General features: G+C 36.2%; 1 protein-coding gene across 1 annotated transcript in view; it reads left to right on the plus strand.

Moving 5' to 3' along the window:
* Positions 1–15,238, plus strand: part of SPAST (spastin) — a 41,217-nt gene extending 25,979 nt beyond the window's left edge. Inside the window, exons 8-16 of the mRNA XM_017806581.1 lie at positions 31–102; positions 594–669; positions 1,167–1,258; positions 2,853–2,932; positions 3,738–3,780; positions 4,423–4,502; positions 6,376–6,446; positions 8,310–8,350; positions 9,599–15,238. Of these exons, the coding sequence (XP_017662070.1) occupies positions 31–102; positions 594–669; positions 1,167–1,258; positions 2,853–2,932; positions 3,738–3,780; positions 4,423–4,502; positions 6,376–6,446; positions 8,310–8,350; positions 9,599–9,721 (678 nt within the window). The 3' untranslated portion in view covers positions 9,722–15,238. The remainder of the gene's footprint in view (positions 1–30; positions 103–593; positions 670–1,166; positions 1,259–2,852; positions 2,933–3,737; positions 3,781–4,422; positions 4,503–6,375; positions 6,447–8,309; positions 8,351–9,598) is intronic.
* Positions 15,239–17,863: the final 2,625 nt, after the last annotated feature.

Raw genomic sequence — 17,863 nt, forward strand, 5'->3', positions numbered from 1 at the left:
AAAAAGTACTTTTTTTTCCCCTCCTCCTAGGCCAAGGCAGTTGCTGCAGAATCAAATGCTACTTTCTTTAATATAAGTGCAGCGAGCCTAACTTCAAAATACGTAAGTAGCAGCTGTATAATGCTGTAATTTGGGCTTGAGAAAGCTAGAGATGTCTGAGTCCTTGGTGACCTGTTAGCCTGTAGTGAGCATAGTTTTTAAAAAGTGACTTGTGATGTAAAAAATTTCAGTTTGTGCTTGTGATAAATTAATGTCGAAGGTTTTTGCACTTTAGGATGACCCTGACTGTCCTGTAGATGAGTGTTTGTGGAGTATTTTTTCTTTAAAAAGTAAATTAAGTGGGTCCCAGCTCCCTTTAACTCTCTTAATTTAGGCACCAACATTTCTTGACAGTTAACTGAATTGTGATTATAAGTGAAGTTGAAATGTTTCTTTTAAGACCTATGCAATACTGAATGAGTGATAATCTGAGTGTGTATAAATGGACTGAGCGTGACTGGCTATCAGCAAGATTTTCTGTAGGCTGCTTGTATATCTGTCTTGTAGTAAAAACTTTCTAAACTCCCTCCCAAACCAATTTATTATTGTTTTAGGTTGGCGAAGGGGAGAAGCTGGTGCGTGCTCTATTTGCTGTAGCCAGAGAACTTCAACCTTCTATAATTTTTATTGGTAAGAGCTTAAATGTTGACTCTTGTTTATTTTCTTAAATAATCTTATTAAATTGGAATAGTTGGGTAAATTTCTTTTGGGTAATTCTGCACTGCAGGACAAGTATCTCAGATGTGACCTTGTGGTTTATCAGTTGTTCCACAATACAGCATGTTAAATTACTGTTATGTTATTTAATTGGTGTTAATAGTGCGAAGAAATGCCCTCAGAACCACAAATACCGTGCTGACTCTACAGAGTAAGTCCATTTGTGTATTAAACTTCAAACATGAAAATGGGTTTTGCTTGTCCTCCATTGCAGTTTTTTGGCAAGACTTTTTTTCCTCTCCTCTGTGCTTGGTATTACATATTCAAAGGACAACACATTACACAAGCTGTCTCCTAAGAAATAAAGATCTGATCTCTCTTATGGAGCCCTGTGTGAGCAAAAGAACTTAGGCAAATATGAAGACTTTGATGTTGTATCCTTAATTAAGATGTATTTCTTTGTTTTTTAGATGAAGTTGATAGCCTTTTGTGTGAAAGACGAGAAGGTGAACATGATGCTAGCAGGCGTTTAAAAACAGAATTTTTAATAGCATTTGATGGTGTAAGTATTTAGTCTTGGGTATTGTTTGATTTAGCTGAATTGGCTGATGTAGTGGGTGCCAGTGCAAGCTATAGATCAAGTACAAAAGATTTGGCTGCTGGGGGCTTAGCTCTGTCTCCCTCCTTTTTTCAGTTGCTGTTAATCTTTTACCTTCTTACTGTGGTATTCTGGAAAACTCAATCTGAAGTTTAAGGTAGTAATCTAGACATGAGCTGAAATAATGGGTTGAAGAATGATGCACACAGGAGAAAGGATAACAAATGGCAGTAATAAAGGAGCTGTGAGGACAAATGTTCTTACGGAGCAGGCGGGACATTTGAGGGTTAGGGAGAGTTGAGCGTTTTTCTTGGCATTGTGAGCTAGAGAACACAGGGTACAGTAAGAATATATTTAATAGCATGTATGCATTATCCAGAAAGAAGAATTGGGCTTCAGAGTGGCACACACACACAAATGAGTATCAGAATATTTTTCTGTCACACAGCACTGTTTTCTGGTATTGAATAAATTTAGTTTATGTTCCATTAGCACAGTGGAATATTGCTTCAGTGATGAAGCAATAGTAATGAGGTACAGGAGGAGAAGATAATTATATGGAGAGACAACAAGATTGGGAAAAACTCCAAAACTGATGAATCAGGACAATGTGACAATGACATGCAGAAATGATAACAGACACACACACAGTTTTCTCTTAGAATGAAAAGGACAAATTAAACATAAATATTAAGTTAGCAGACTTTGCATTAAGGTGTAACTATATCATACAATATTTTTGTGGAACCTTTTGAACTTGGTAAGGTAACAGTGAACTTAAGTCTATGAAGAATTGGACACCAGGTGAATAATGTCTCTGACACCCAGAAGTTTTCTCCAAGGTGTGGAAGCTATAAGTCTCCCTCTTATTGGGTATAAAATCAAGTCTTGCAATTGAGTGAATTGGGAGGGAAACTGGTTATATCTTTCTGCTACTGAATAGCTTCTCATTTTGATTCCCAGATTCTTGTGAGACCTGTGTTAGATGAATCTCTGATCTGGTGTAGTGGTTCCAGCTATACTTTAAAGTTTTGATTCTCCCTCTGTAGGCTTCAAAACACTGTTTGGTGTTAAAACTAAAACAGTAGAAAGTCTCTGACTTTTAAAACATAATTATCACTGAATGACTAAACTTTTGAGTGCCTTTTATAGTCTCAGGTTTCTCCAGCAAGACTTGTCAAGCAATATGACTTGGGCATAGTATCATAGTGTCCCATGTTTACATTATTTTTCTTTTTTTTTCTTTTTCTTTCTTTTTTCCTCTCTCTTTTCTCTCTCCTCTTTTCTCTGTTCTGTCTCTTCTCTCTCTCTTTGTCTCTTCTCCCTCTCTTTTCCCTCTTGTTTTTTTCTTTTTTTTTCCTCTTTTTCTTTTTTCTAGTTTGCCTTTACATTTATCTGAGAATATTTTAAAGATAACTTAATGGGGGGAAAAAAGCACATGTATTAAGATCCCATCAGTGTGCTGAATACATTGCAAGTCTCCAACTGCTTTTATTTTATTACTACTTGCAGTAAACTGTGTAAACTGAAATCTGTCTTGCCTTCCTACATTATACAGGTGCAGTCTTCTGGAGAGGACAGAATACTTGTGATGGGAGCAACAAACAGGCCTCAGGAGCTTGATGATGCTGTCCTCAGGTATCAAAATGTCTCTTACTTTTTTTGAATACAGTAATATGATGTTCATTATGAAGAACAGGTTTTGCTGCTTAGTGTCTCGGTGAAATTTTGGAATAAGTAGAAGCGAGGTTAAATTATTTAACCTCTCAGAGATGCTTTATTCTTCTGTTTTGGGATACATCTGCACAGTCATGATGACCTTGAATTGAAACAGCAGTACCTGTTGAGATCAACTCAGTGCTTTTTAAATTTCTTGCATATGTGTTACTCTTTTATTACTTGGATCTTAATGGCAAAGTGAAGGAAAAAAATTGACTGGTGAAATCCAGTGTTCCTTCTCTGTGAATATTGGACTTCTGATGTCCCATGCAATTACAGATCTTCCTGTAGATTTGCCTTAGGACTTTTTGCTAAAAGCACTCATACTTTATTCTCTTTTCATTCTTGATTGAGGAAAATAGATATGTCAGTACTGTCTGTTCAAATGATTCCAAAGACTTTTTGTGTACAATGAAGAGATGCTTCATTTTGTTACTGGTAGTCACTGGTATTTCTACCTTTAGAGTGTTTCCTCTCTGGGAGGAGTCTTACAACTTCAAATAAGAGTAAGGTGACACCAGTGGCTTGTGCATATTTTTTGTTTGGTTGTTGGTGTTGGTTTTTTTAAAATCTGTAGTTCTAAGCTTTACAATTTGATAATGGAAGTTAAATTTTTGACAGTTACCAACCCAAATGTTAGATCTGTATGTGCCAAAAGTTACGAAAGTGTGTGTTTGTGTGTGTGTATATGTATGGAGGGTTTTTTGTTTGTTTTTTCTCCCAGACGATTCACCAAACGGGTATATGTATCTTTACCAAATGAAGAAGTAAGTATTGTTTTCCATTCCTATTTCTCATTTTCAGATCAATTTTAATAAAAAAATACTATAAGATATATTTATAAGCAATTAGCTTGCCCTCGTGGGTGATTACAGTTCTGTGAATTAACCTCTGGCCCAGCTTGACCATATGCACTGTGCTTTAATTCTGGCAACTATTTTAAGTGTTTGCTTTTTTGGTTTTTTAAACTCATGCTAGTAGCAAATCTGATAGTAGCTACTCAGTATGTCTTGGTTAGTGAGGCGTTGCTTACTTACTGGCAGGCATGGACAAGTCTGAAGTGGGACTTGCAGGAGCACAGTTGGTTGGCTGGAGGAGGGTGTTTATTGCAAAAGATTAAAGTAATTTTCTTAATGTTTTTCACCTCAACAGCAGATCAAGACTTTTGATGAGGATTCTTATGTATTATTCTTAGAGTAGTTAGACCCTTGATCTTGTTATTATCCAGTCCCTATCTCTCCTCCTGAAGAGATGATAGTGTACAGTCTAATCACAAAAGCACTAAAGGCAAGTTTAAACTGGTGAAGCACAAAAGTCAAACCGACAAACCTGTAATTTTGTTCTTGCAACACAATTTTAAGTGTACCGTGAAAATGGGTTTTACATCTGATAATTGTATCTTCTTTTAGACAAGATTGATTTTACTAAAAAACCTTCTAAGTAAGCAAGGAAGTCCACTGACCCAAAAAGAGTTGGCTCAACTAGCTAGGTAAGTATTTTGTAGTTATACTGAATAAATAATACTCATCAGACTGTTTTATTAATTCCAGATGTAACTGAGGTAAATCATCAGATAGTGACAACATGAATTACATGCATTTTGGGAAGATGGTTTCCTGACAAGCTGTATGAAAGTGCATATATATTTATATGTATGTATGTATACACACACCCAGTCAGGTTTCTGGTGTTGAAACACGCTTATGAGTGGTTTCCTTCGAGGAGGAGGGGGGGGCTGCTTCTCCACCTGTCCCCCAGGCAGTCCAGCTCTCCTCCTTGATGCAAACAGGCAGGACCAATTTTGCACTTGGCATGCATTTCAAATCAGAACTAACTTTTCTGTGGTGGTCCATTGCTAGGTTTGTTGAATGTATTACCAACATAGCAGAGCAAGCACTGGATAGTTTTAGATTCTTTTCACTTTCATATTTGATTGGGAAAATGTGAGTTAAATGCCCTTCCTGTTGTGAAACTGAGTTGGCTTATGTTTTTTGTCATTAAGATTGACACTATGGTTTTTAGTCACCTAAATCTAATAATAGGTATGAAAGAAGTTAGACTAAAAAGCAGGTAGAGCACCTAGGGCAAGAAAGAATCAAAATAGAGTGTGAGATAGCAAAAATATGCAAGTGGATGTACTTTAGTCTTTGTTCCTGTTTGTGGTAGTACACAGGACATGAGTACAGTCTTGTATGTAACATTTGTCAGCCTCTTAGTAATATTACAAAGGTTGATGTGTAATCCAACTGAACATATTCTCTCTGTACTTGAAGGTTGCTAGCTCAGGCCTTATTTAGGCTGCAGTAATAGCTAACTGAAGGAAAAAGACAGTGTCTTGTATTCTAACTGCAAATTTATGAACTACATTACAAATGCAGCTTAAGTACACCTTTTTTTAAAGGCTTTAGAGAAAATATAAAAGATGAGGGTCCTGCCTGCTTTGTTTTCCATCTTTCTTTGTTTTGAAAGAAACAGGTATTTAACCTCCTTCATGATTTTGTGTTCCTTTGCTCCTCTGCAACTTTTTCTATAAACTATAACAGACTTAATGATCTTCATAAGACTAAACTCTTGTTGCTGCAGCTAGCCGCTGCTCTACAAGGGTGGGGGGTTTTTTGTTTTGAAATTTTCCTTTAGGTAACCTGTACTACTACTTTTCATTTATGTTGGCATGATGTATTGGTGGCTTCCTGGTTTAGTGGAGATCTTTATTCTGCAAAGTATTTAATCGGTTAACTTGCATATTAAATATAATTCTGGAAAAGCTCCCACAGAGATTGGCTCCTTGGATTGAATATTTTTACCCCCTGCCCTGTAGTTCTGAGGATTTGGATGATTTGTATGACTACCAGTTTTATAATAAAAACAAAAACCCAAACCCCAGTAGATATCAGAATTTATCCTCCTTTCAGTTCACTTCATATCACATCATATTGAATGTGTGGTATTGGGTTCTCTCATTGTGCTGATCAGGCTGAAAGAGTACAAAACAGTTGAGGTTTGGTTTGATATTAATTTGACAAATGTTGATAAACTAGTGGTAGGGAGTTCTCATAACAGAAATAGTAAATATGCTTGAGATTAGTTTTTATCTACAGATCCAAGCTGGTTGCTACCTTTTTGCTTTTTCTAGAATGTTATTTGGGACTTGAAGTACTTTAAATTTAATCTAGGAAAGACTTAAAAATAGATCACTTAACTAAAATTCACTTATGATTTATTTACTTGCAAAATAACATCAAAGTAATACTTCTTCTGAGTAGGTAACATTTTAATTACCTGCAATTATATTTATACAGTTTAAAGCAGGTTTTTATTTTTTTCTTTTCCCCTCCTTTCCCCCACTTTTTACTTTAACAAAGAATGACAGATGGATACTCTGGAAGTGACCTAACTGCATTAGCAAAGGATGCAGCCCTGGGCCCCATTCGAGGTAAGCCGTATAGATTTTTATTTAGGTTTTGAACAAACTTATTGCCCTGACATTAGAGATATTTTCTTACATCTTTATAATTCTTAAACTTCTGAAATTAAACTTTTCACATTGGATTTTAGTCTAGTTTTCGTAATAGCATCTTTATAAGACTTCCCTTACACAAAACTCTTCAGTATCTCACCATGTGAAACAGACCATTCTTGTCTCTTAGGAGGAAAGCAGGGTGAAGTGTTTCTTGAAGGTTTATGGGACTTTTAACTAGTATGTCTTTCTGAGGTTGGTGTCAGTTCTGTTTTATCTAAATTATTACTTGAATAGCAGTCTCTGATTGCTTTATTTGTCTTGATTAAGGGCGCAAATCTCTTTCAACTTTAAAGGAAGGAAAACTGAAAGAAGCAATTTTGTGAGGTTCTTTTTACATACAGTTTGAATGGCATAGCTGCTTTTATTTTTCAGTCTTCTTAAAGTGGAATTGTGAGTTGAGACTCAAATAGAGTTTTAAGTATTTGTTCTTCATCTGACATTTCCAACTTTGAAAAAAACAATTTTAATGCAGATGGTTTTGTCCAACATTCCCTCTCTATGTTCTCTCTGTTCCACTAGCTAGTTATTATGTGTCCAGTGGCCACATCTGAAGGGGCTGATTTTGTTTAGTGGAGATCAGTAGTGGGGCTTTTGTGAAGAAAAGATTGTGAAGATTTGATATTAGCTTTCTGTTTGCAGCCATATCGTCCTACCCGACAGAAAGGTACTAAAGGCAGGCAGAGCAGAAGGGTTCTGTAATACCAGTTCTGTAATATTATGTGTTATTGCAACCCTCTTAAATGATAGCTGGGGAGGAGAGGTCTGTGCATGTTTTGTGGGTGTGTTTGTTTTCTTATTCTTTTAATTTAGTCAAAAATCCTATAGCATGCAGTTTTGCCAGTGCACTATCTTTTTGAAAGCAGCTGTTGGAAAGTAATGTTTTCTACACATTTTCTTTCAGCTGTTGAGATTGTAAGGTACAGCTTCCAAAATCCTGCATAATAACTGGAAACAGAATTGCATTAAATGGCTCTTATAAGAGACATCATATCTCCTAAGAATTTGAATATATTTATTTAGAGTGGTGGAATTAATAGTGTATGCATTTGGGTATGCAGGCTTTACTTTGCTGATAACTCACTTCACACTAAAGTCCATTTCGAGAAGAGACAATGAAATGTTGTGCTACGTCTTTCTTCCACCTGCTCCTGGGTTCCATATAAAACAATTTATTTTTTAAAATGTTTTTCAATGTCAGCCTTGCCAGTCCTGCCTAGATTATTTTTCTTGCACCCTCAGAGCAAAATGTTTGCTGTAATATGTTGATACCATAACAGCATTGCAAGTAAAGGAGAAAAAAAAAGGTAAAATGGTGAACAATATGGGAAGGATTAGATCCCACAAGGGCAGCATAGGGCAAGACACACTCCAGTATGCCCTGCCTGATTTTATTTCTGTGTTCTTGGCTGACTGTTTCCTGAAACTGAGTAGGGAGTAGGGCAGTTCTGGGTACCAGCAATGATACGGGGGAAGGTAAGCTCTGTTAGCTCATGTGCTGTTTCCCATACTTTAGGAAGAAGGAGTAATTCTGCTACTGCTTTGTACTGCATCTGCAGTGGCTGAGTGGGGGAGCAGCCTGGTTGAGGAGCTGATAAATGGGGAAGAAGGAGGCAAAACCACCATGTACCTTTCTGTACAGGAGATTATGTTGAGGCAGAAAGGTATAATATTTACCTGCAGGGTTTTTTTCCAGATTAAAAGTGTTTTAACATGTTTTATTTGTCAGAAGTGATGAAAGTTGTTCTTACGAAACTCACTGATCTTTTATTTTTACAGAATTAAAACCTGAACAGGTGAAGAACATGTCTGCCAGTGAGGTAAGCTGTACCAGCAATTGTGTTTTCACGTCTGAATAAAGTGCATGCTCACTAGAAACTTTTAAGGTCCCTTTTTTTTTTACACATAGTATCATACAAAATACCTAAGATAATTTTGGGGGTTATTATCATTTTTGATCACTTCTTCATTAAAGAAAATTCTGTAGAAATAATGATTGAATACAAGATCTGTCCTCAGATGTTTGAGGACATCTGTGTTGTTTGTTGGTTATCAGGCTTAAGAGCATCTCTTTTTCTGATAGCAGGTCTTTATTGATCTTCATTTCAGCTGACTGTCCTGTCTTTTCCTTCACACTGAACTGCAGTGTCTGTTACCTGTTAGATGCTGTCAGAGGCCTGGTTTTTATTTTCTCACAGTGTTACTCCCCCAGAACATTCTCAGAAGTATTATGTCAAATTGTTTCTACTCACTCCACCCCATATTTACATAAAGCAGGTTAACTTAAGGAGAATGAGCGATTTTAGAACAGATTTGTGTGTGTATATGTATAATACTTACATTCATTCACATGGAATGTGAACATCATAAAGAAAAATAATTAAGCTTGTCACCATCGGTAAACATCAAAAGAAAAGGTAGAGGTTGGTCCTGTGTACTAAAGTTTTTGTTGAAGTGTGTGTGCAAACCACAATTAAGTAGAGAAAAATGCAGCAAAACTTAATTTCTCAGTTGCTTTTTGTGTTTGGCTTGAGGTCGCAGCTAAGGCTATGAAAAGCAGAAAGGATTTGTTGCAAGAACTTGACAACATCTGTGATAATTTGTTGTGCTGCCCTCATATGTAGCAGCTCACACCACCTAGTGAAACAGGGAGTAATATCACAGTCTCATGAGCTATTAAATAACAAGAGACATGTTACTATTACCCAGGGTAATAAAATGGTAAGTACTGGTAGTCTTAAATTACAAGACTCTTGCACCAGGTCATAGAATCATAGAACACTCCAGGTTGGAAGGGGCCTTTAAAGACCTTCTGGTCCAACTTTTTGTGGGAAAGAGAACACAGATGAGATGATTTAGCACCCTGTCCAATCACATCTTCAGAACCTCCAGCAGTGGGGACTCTGCCACATCCCTGGGGAGGCTGTTCCAGTGAATGACTCTTCCCACTGTAAAAATTTCTGTCTTACATCAAGATGCTTTGTTAGAAGTGAATACTAAAGTACTTCTTGAACAAACCAAAGTACATAGACCATTTATGATCCTGATGTCTTTCATTTTCTGTTTAGATGAGAAATATCAAACTGTCAGATTTCACTGAGTCTTTGAAGAAGATAAAGCGCAGTTTGAGCCCTCAGACGCTGGAAGCATATATTCGCTGGAACAAGGACTTTGGAGATACCACAGTGTGAAACACTACTTGATGTGAAACAAAGTGCTGCCTGGCAAGCAGTTGGTGCAGACTACTGGAAAGCAGCCAGAGTTTACAGGACTTTACAGATATTTAAGTATCTGCATTGAAACTTGAGATTAAGAAAAAATTATACGATGTGAAATGTTTTCATCGAAGCCTCCTTGCCATTTAGTGAGGATTTACACACTGTAAGTAAGAGCACAATAGGACTTGAGATAAGATTCCTAGCAATCTGATTATGGTTTGAACAATAATATATGTATATGGTTTCAGTTGCAAGGCTCTGATGATGTTGATCATTGGAAGACCTTTTCCCTATGTTGTGTGTGTGGCTTTTTGTTTTTAATTTTACCATGACATTGGTGAACAATTAACATGGAACAATGATGTTCAATTGGAGGTTTGTAAACTTTGGTTCAGTTTTTGACTTTTTTATCCTTAATGTGCCAAATAAAACAATTTCCCTGTGCAGATAGAAAGAACAGCATTGGGGAATTATGATTATTAAAATGTAAAAAGCAGCTGGTCTGTTATTATTTGTCTTTTTGTTTCATTGTAATGTGACTGTATTGTTCACAGAACAGTTTTAAAGAAGACCTTTGATAGCAGAACAGCAAAACCACCCAACCCTTTAAAACCAATTCAAACTGTCTTTAAAGAAAAAAAACTAAATAAAAGAATAGACTAAGATATTCATTTACTGGCAGTATTTTTTCTTAATGCATTTTGTAACGCTTCCATTGGTAGAATGTTAGCTTATGCTTATAGTGTACAACTTGAGCCCAGCTGATGTTTGAGAGAGTGATGCTAATTGTCAGATTTCAGAAATGATGTGTTTCTACTCTGTATTTGGTCTGTTTATGATAATTGAAAGTAAAATTTCCATTGTGATAATTTTTTTAATCTCCACATGTAAGCATTAAAATATGAGGCTACATGTTTAATACATGGCACACCTTAATGTTTTTATAGCTTTCATATGTTTAGGTTTATATATTAAAGTATGAAACACTCAACTGATCTGCTTTTTTAAAGAGAAACTGCATCTTTGTACAAATACTTGTTTTTATTATATAAATGACAAGCTATTAAAAAAACAAACTCTTAAGTGATAGCGTTTAAATACTGTAATAAAGGAAAGCATCTTTGCCTTTACTTCTAAAGGCCCAACATCTTGTTTACAAATTCTACATGGATTAAACACAGATATTTGCAAGGCAGAACACTAGTTCCTTGTTAAAGCAGGTTTGTGGGTTGTTTTTTCTTTGGTTGATTTTGGGTTTTTTTACAACTCTCAATAGTGATATTACAAAAATGCATATTGTTTACTGTTGTTTTAATTAAAATGAGTTACAAGTGTTCTTTGCTTTTGGTCTTAACAGAAAATTTGTTTTTAATTTTTCATTTAACTTATTTTTTGGAACTGCGCACCTAAAAGTTGACTTTAAATAATATATTATATGTATATATGAAAAAAACCCCTAGCTGATAGATGCAGTATTAGTAGAGGACTCTGTGCTCACTGTGTGGTATTGAGTACTAAATAAGCAGAAATTGTTGAACTTCTGAAATGCACAATGCAATATGTTTGGGATTCTGGTTTTGGGTTTTTTTAACCAGAGATGCTTTTAACTGATCTTAAGGTTAAAAGCAATCAAATGAGAGAAGATTGTGTTACACTAGTATGCCTTTTGAAGTAGTCTAACCAAACCACTTCTAGCCTTCTAAGAATAGGACTCTCTCAAATGTATGTCTGACGTGAATGAAACATGTGACTTCTGATCCCCTGATTCACTTTTCTGGAGAACTGAGAAATGCTAAAAGATTTTGGATTCTTAAATCTCATGTCTTGCTTTGCCTTAGTGCTGCCTTCAGTAGACTATCTGTGTTGTTGGAGATTCCTGGCTGACTTGATCCACACTTATAATAGACTTCATAGTGCTAAGCATGACTCTTACTATTGTATTAGCATCTGCCAAATAGCTACAGCTAAGAAAGACCCTTGGTGGTTCTATTCCTAAAACTTTTGTAACCTTTCCTTGAGATCCTTTGCAAATGTGAACTTTGACAGCTACTTTGGTTTTGAGTGTTCCTAAATGATTGTTACAAACCTCTTGTTTTCCTCCACTTAATTTTGAGGGATATACTGGTTATTTATTTCAAATACATACTTATTGGCATGTGATGGGTACCTGAAATGTTGAGGTAGAAGCTCCCATCTGCTAAAGTAGCACTAGTATGCAGCACAAAGGGTCAGAATCACAAGCTGATACTTCAGAAAGAAAAGCCCTTTCACTGCTTTGTGCAACCAGTTCAGGTCAAGAGAGCCTGTGCACTACTTTTTGGTTGTCTATTATGACCTGATTTCTGCTTAATGGGTAAACTACAGCTCTATAAATTTATTGCTGGAACACAGTAAAAAGAACAAAACTTTGTTCTGCAACATCAGTTTGCTCCACAGCTGCTGGATTCTTAGCCCATGACCAAGTGCTGTTTAGTTCATAAATCTCCTTCAAATGTCTTGTCTTACGCTATTTTCTGAATAGTGTCTTTTAAGAATAATTCTGTTCCTCTTAAGGCATTATCTTGCATCTTCTTTCTCGTTTTACATGTCCCATCTCAGTGATTTTGTCTTTGTGTTGGATTAACTGTTTATAAGAGCAGATCTGAGTAAAACAACCAACAAAAAAACCTACTAAACACCCCTCTCCCCCCATGCCCCCCACCCAAACCTCAAATTACCTGTATTTCCCAAGTCTGTAGTACATATATAGAACTTTGCATCTATATTTTCCATAAAATCAAGTTCTGTTCTAATACGGTATCTTGAAATCAGATACACAGGACAGCAGCTTGGGTGCTTTTAACCTTTGCAAAGACTGGTATTACATTAGCTCTCTAAACTGTCTTTTCCTTTTTTTTTTTTTTTTGGTGAATCTGCCCACTGCTAATGAGTGACTTGACCCACTTTTTTGAGGTGATTAGGAAGCAGCTTGTCTGGCTTTCTGCAACTGTGTTTTACTGACCTTAAGTGTAGCAGTTACTGGAGGGAGAAAAAAAAAACCCAACCAATCCAAGCTCCCTATGTTTTTTAGCAACTTTCTTTATACATCTTTCTCCTTCTATTAAACAGGTTCCTGCTTTTATTAAGGAGGAGCAGCACCTTTTGTCTTTCTCCATGTTGGAAGAACAATGTCTCCTCAGACTGCAGGTTGCTACTTTTCTTGGCATAACAGGAGGGAAAAACTCAAGCACTGTAGAATGTTCTTTCTACTTAAAATGACAATTCGTTATGTGTTATGATGTCCCCATTACTAATGTTGACTTTTCTGTAGACTACACCAAACCTGTACAGGTTGTGTCCTTATGGCTAAGACAAACCAACGCAGAATATTGAATTAGGGTATTTATGCACATAAAAGTCTCTCTGTCCTGGTAATTTCTTAGACTTTACAGGGTTTAGTGTATTAGAAATAGGCATTCTGTCCCTGAGACATTTACCTGACTCTACTTTGGACAGTCAGTTGCTAATATAGTTCTGTTGAATATGGCCCTGCAACTTACTTTAAGTACATAATAAACGTGATAGTAACACTTTAAAATGGAGAAGAATGGGATCTCTAAACTGAGGAATGTTGTCACTGCATTAGTTAGAGGCCATTGCTGGTTTCACTGTTAGATTCTCTCAAATGTTTTTAAAATGACAGTTTTTATACATATAACTCAATTAACCTTACCTTCTGGTGTAGAATAAATAGTATTTTTTCTATTCTAAACAAACGGGTTTAGAAGAAATTGCTTGGCATTGCTGTCAAGTCCATCTTGTGAAATTTAAGTACTTTTTGCTGGGAATATTGAAGTCAGATATGCTGGCAAATTTAACTGAGACATCTGTTCTGCAACTGGAAAGCAGCATGCTCCTTAGAGTTTCCTTAATCACCTATGGTGAGACTTCACGCCCTAGATTTTCAGTGTTTTCCTACCCAAGACATGGATAATGCATAGCTGTGCCTAAGACCTGCTTCTCCAACTACTCCAGCGCTTCAGTGATGCTTCTGCATGTGGCAGCTTTGGGAGGTGTCCAGCCCTGCTGCATCTTAACCTGATTTTCATCCACTGTCTGTGGCAGCCTCAAGCTTTTGTGATGTTTTTAGTTGTTGGGGACTTCTACCAAATATCGAAAATGGAATGAAGAGTAGCAAGCAGGTAGTGAACGCAAGTAATTATCTCAGTCATTGTGCTAATTACAGGCAGTTACATTATTATTTTCTCTTGAGCTGCTGTTCAGCGTTGAAGAATGTTGTCTTACTGACCTGTGTGTATTTTCATGTTTAGGATGATCTGCAGACATCCTAAGAAATAAACAATTGATGAGTTATTTTATTCTAGAATCTTTTCCTTTCATTATAATTTTCAATATTTTTTCTTATAAGTATTGTAACTATAGTTCCACAGGACAAGGAAGTTAAGCTGTCACTTCCTGAAAATACAAAATCATTTTGTGAAGTATGGGGAAATGTGTATTCTGTTTTTCCTTTGTTAACTGTCTTATAGTGGAAACTTCTTACCTTGTCAATAACTACCTCCTGAGTTTGGCAATAATTGACAAGATATACACTCCTCCAGTGGATTCAATATATTGGCTAAACACTTCTTCAGAGGCTGATCTTTTGATTTGCAAATGTTTGACATTATTTCTGGAAACTATGGTGATCAACCTTGTTTTGCTGTAAGACTTTCCTTGCCTTCATGAGATGCACTTCTTAAAATCCTTTCTTCGGAGAAGCGGCTTTGAGGATAAAAGGCCAGCGTTCTTTGTAGTTGGTTAGTACAGGCATGTTCTCAAAGATGCCAGGAGTAGCCTTTCAGGCAGGTTTTTTTACCACTAGACTTGGGGAATAAAGTACTTTATCTAACAGTCGCACACCCATCAAAGGGACTGGGAACACAGAAACCGTTTATACCACATGATTCAAATTTTTACTCGTGTGAAGGGCTAGTCAGTATTTTTCAGAAATATGTATTAAAGTGAAAAAAACCAAAGGTGGAGACAAAACAGCATACCCCACCCCCATTAAGTATATTGGACGACTCCAGTCTGGGATGGGGTTAATATTTGTATTTTGTTGTTTTGAAGCACTTTTATTTCATTGTTCTTTTAAGAATGTTTTCCGAAATGTTGGAACACCATTTTACTAATAAGCAGTGTAAAAAAGCATGATGAGCAGTCACATAGCTTTAGCTTCACAATAAAATGTTGCATTTGTCCTGTTCTTACTGTTTTCTTGTCTGTTTTTCAGATAAAATGTCCAAAACTAAGAGCATTTTCATTAAACCTGAAGCCCATTAAATTGCTGCTGGTTTAAAAAAAAAAAATTAAAAAATCAGATGTCATATACCAGATGATGGAACAATAAATGTGTAAATAAATCAATTTCTAAAGGACTTAACTCAGGTTCTTAAAACTAATGTAAACAGAAGTGCTACTTCCTAAATAAATGTGCTGAACTTGAAAGTGTGTGCTTATCCTAGTCTTGCCTAGATCGTAGTAAAAACCAGGAGGTTTCACATAACTGATTCTAGTGGTCATGGTGAAGTCCTGAAAAATTTGGAGCCAGTTTACTTGGCTTCAAAATGACACCTTTTCTTTTGCTTGGGTGAGAGTGCTGCTGTTAATTTTGAGTTAACAATCTAAATTCTACACTTATCTCCATTTCCTTACTGCTTGTAATTCCACAGTCTTGAGGCTGTATCTGGACTGCTAGGAACTACTGGGACGTTACGTTTTTACATCCCAAAGATAAGATGAATCAAACTTTTTTTAGAGTAATTTTAATATTACATATCTTGCAGCATTAGGGGGCTCTCAAAAAGCAGCCATGACCACTGCCTTCCACGCATCATTTTATCAATCACTGCTAAAACAAGCAAGCCAAATAAAAATCAATACAGTAATGAGGAAAAAAACCCAATGTTTTGGACTGAACCATTTGAGCTGTTTCTGTGATTCTGTCAAGGATTAATTCCTTGGGATAGAAAGACATCAATGTTATCTATGCGGGGTAATTATCCAGTATCTCTTTTTGGCTGAAATGCTACTTCTTGGAGGTTAAATAGACTTCTATTCTGAGGAGATGCTCAGGTAAACTAAAATTGGTGGAGAAGCAAGAGCCTGAAAAAATATCTCACCACTTGCTGTGTTGAAGTCTACAGAGATTATGTACTTGGCAGCATACCCTGGACTGAAGTCTCTTGGACTCACTAAATCTTTCCCATTCCAGCCAAGATGACATGCCTGGTGTCAGATGCATGCCTGGTGTCAGATGCAGGCATATCTCAGATGAAAATCTGTTTAATTCTATATTTTAGTGCTCTAAGTTTGCCAGAGAAAAGTGAGAAAAACTAAGTTTAAAGTTGTTGGCTTTTGTTTGGGGTTTTCTGTTTTGTTTTGTTTTTTGACTCATCTTTCTGCAAATTTCCAAATACTTTGTGAACTTGTGTAATGCAGCCTGTTTCCTACAAGGGTTCATATGGCTCTAGAAAAGAGAGAGTTATGCAACTTCATCTCTGAGTAATTTTTTATTCTATGTGTAGTGATAATACAGAAAATATTATGTAGTGGTGAAGGCAGAAAAATACAATTTAACTAAAATCCATCTCTCGACACGTGATTTATTCCAGGTGCTGTGTTGTAGCTATAAAAAAAAGGTATTTTTCAGAAATCAGCCTACAAACAACCTAATATGCAAAGTGCTGTTTTTACCAAATGCTTTTGAATATTTCACTTTTTTTTTGCAAGTATATACTGTAAAAACAATATATTCTTTTTAATACTGTCACTTCTGTTATTTTCAAATCTCCTTCTAGCAATTTCTAAAAGGCCTAAAAATTGCCTCCATTGTAAGACATCCTTGAAGACTGTTAGTTTTGTTATATGCATAAGGCTGGTATTAGCTGTGCTATTAGTTGTAGTATTTGTCTTCTGAGAAGACACTTCTACTAATGGAGTTTCTAACTGTTGGCCTCTTCTGGGAATAAGGCATGAAATAATCAAAAAGCCTGACAGTATGTCAGTAATGAAGTAGCCAAACAACTTTATATTTGTGGAGCAAATCATACAAGATAAAATGTGACCCTAGTGGTTCATGTTAAGTTCTGATTGCCTGATTAAATTTGAATGGAGGCAGCAGGTGCAATTTGAATTCTCTTACCTGTCATGCAGATTCTATACAGTGCAAAGCTTATTTTCTGAAAATGTTCCCAAAACCACTTCTGTAGACTGGAAAAAAATTGTTGATTACAGCCAACAGCTTAGAATGAAGTCTGGGACATTAAATACGTGTTTCATGGAATATAATTACCTATCAAGTCTGATAGTTGTTCTTAATTAATGATCCTGTGCTGTGTAAGGACCAGATAACACTCTGGAAAATAAAAATTATTTTGTTTTTTTAATCAATAATTCAATCACAATGCTTTGCAAATGCACATAAACAGGAGACAATACACACTTAAAGTTTACGCAGAGTGGCTGGGAAACAAGAACATGGCTTGTTCCTGGTTTCAGTTGATGTACAGGCCTCTCTCTCAGCCACAGGCAGGTAAGTCTTCTGGTATGTTTTACAGAACAGATGAGATGCAAATAACATTTTTAACCACTTTAACTATGAGCACTAGACAACTGAATAGACTGTTGAAAGAACAAAGATAGGGCAGTGTTAGAGAAAGTTGTATCTTAGTACGTACAACAATCTGTTTTAATAAAATAGCTTGCTTCAATTTTTGTTCCTACCTCTTCTAATTGGTTTGCAAATGCAATAATAAATAAGCTGGTTTATGACTAAATCTTTTGGTTCATTAAATCCCATGCAGGTGTTTTACAACACAATTTTCCTTAAGAGACCTATCTAAACTTCGAAGATGACTTCTGTTCTGTATTTTGTTCTCGTGAATGCTGGTTCCATGTGAAGTGATCTTAGCGTGCAAATTCCTTCTGACAAACAATTGGGCACAGTTAAGCAGTCTGCTGGTCAGCCCACACGAGGGGATGGCTGTCACCTTGCAGTCCTCATGTCCTGGTGTTCCAGAGCCTCAGTAACAATAGTCCCTAGCAGAATCCTCCTTCAAAGCTTGCTTTTTG

This window comes from Lepidothrix coronata, unplaced genomic scaffold (assembly GCF_001604755.1).
Source record: "Lepidothrix coronata isolate B3197 unplaced genomic scaffold, Lepidothrix_coronata-1.0 Scaffold16, whole genome shotgun sequence".
Taxonomy (NCBI): Eukaryota; Metazoa; Chordata; class Aves; order Passeriformes; family Pipridae; genus Lepidothrix; species Lepidothrix coronata.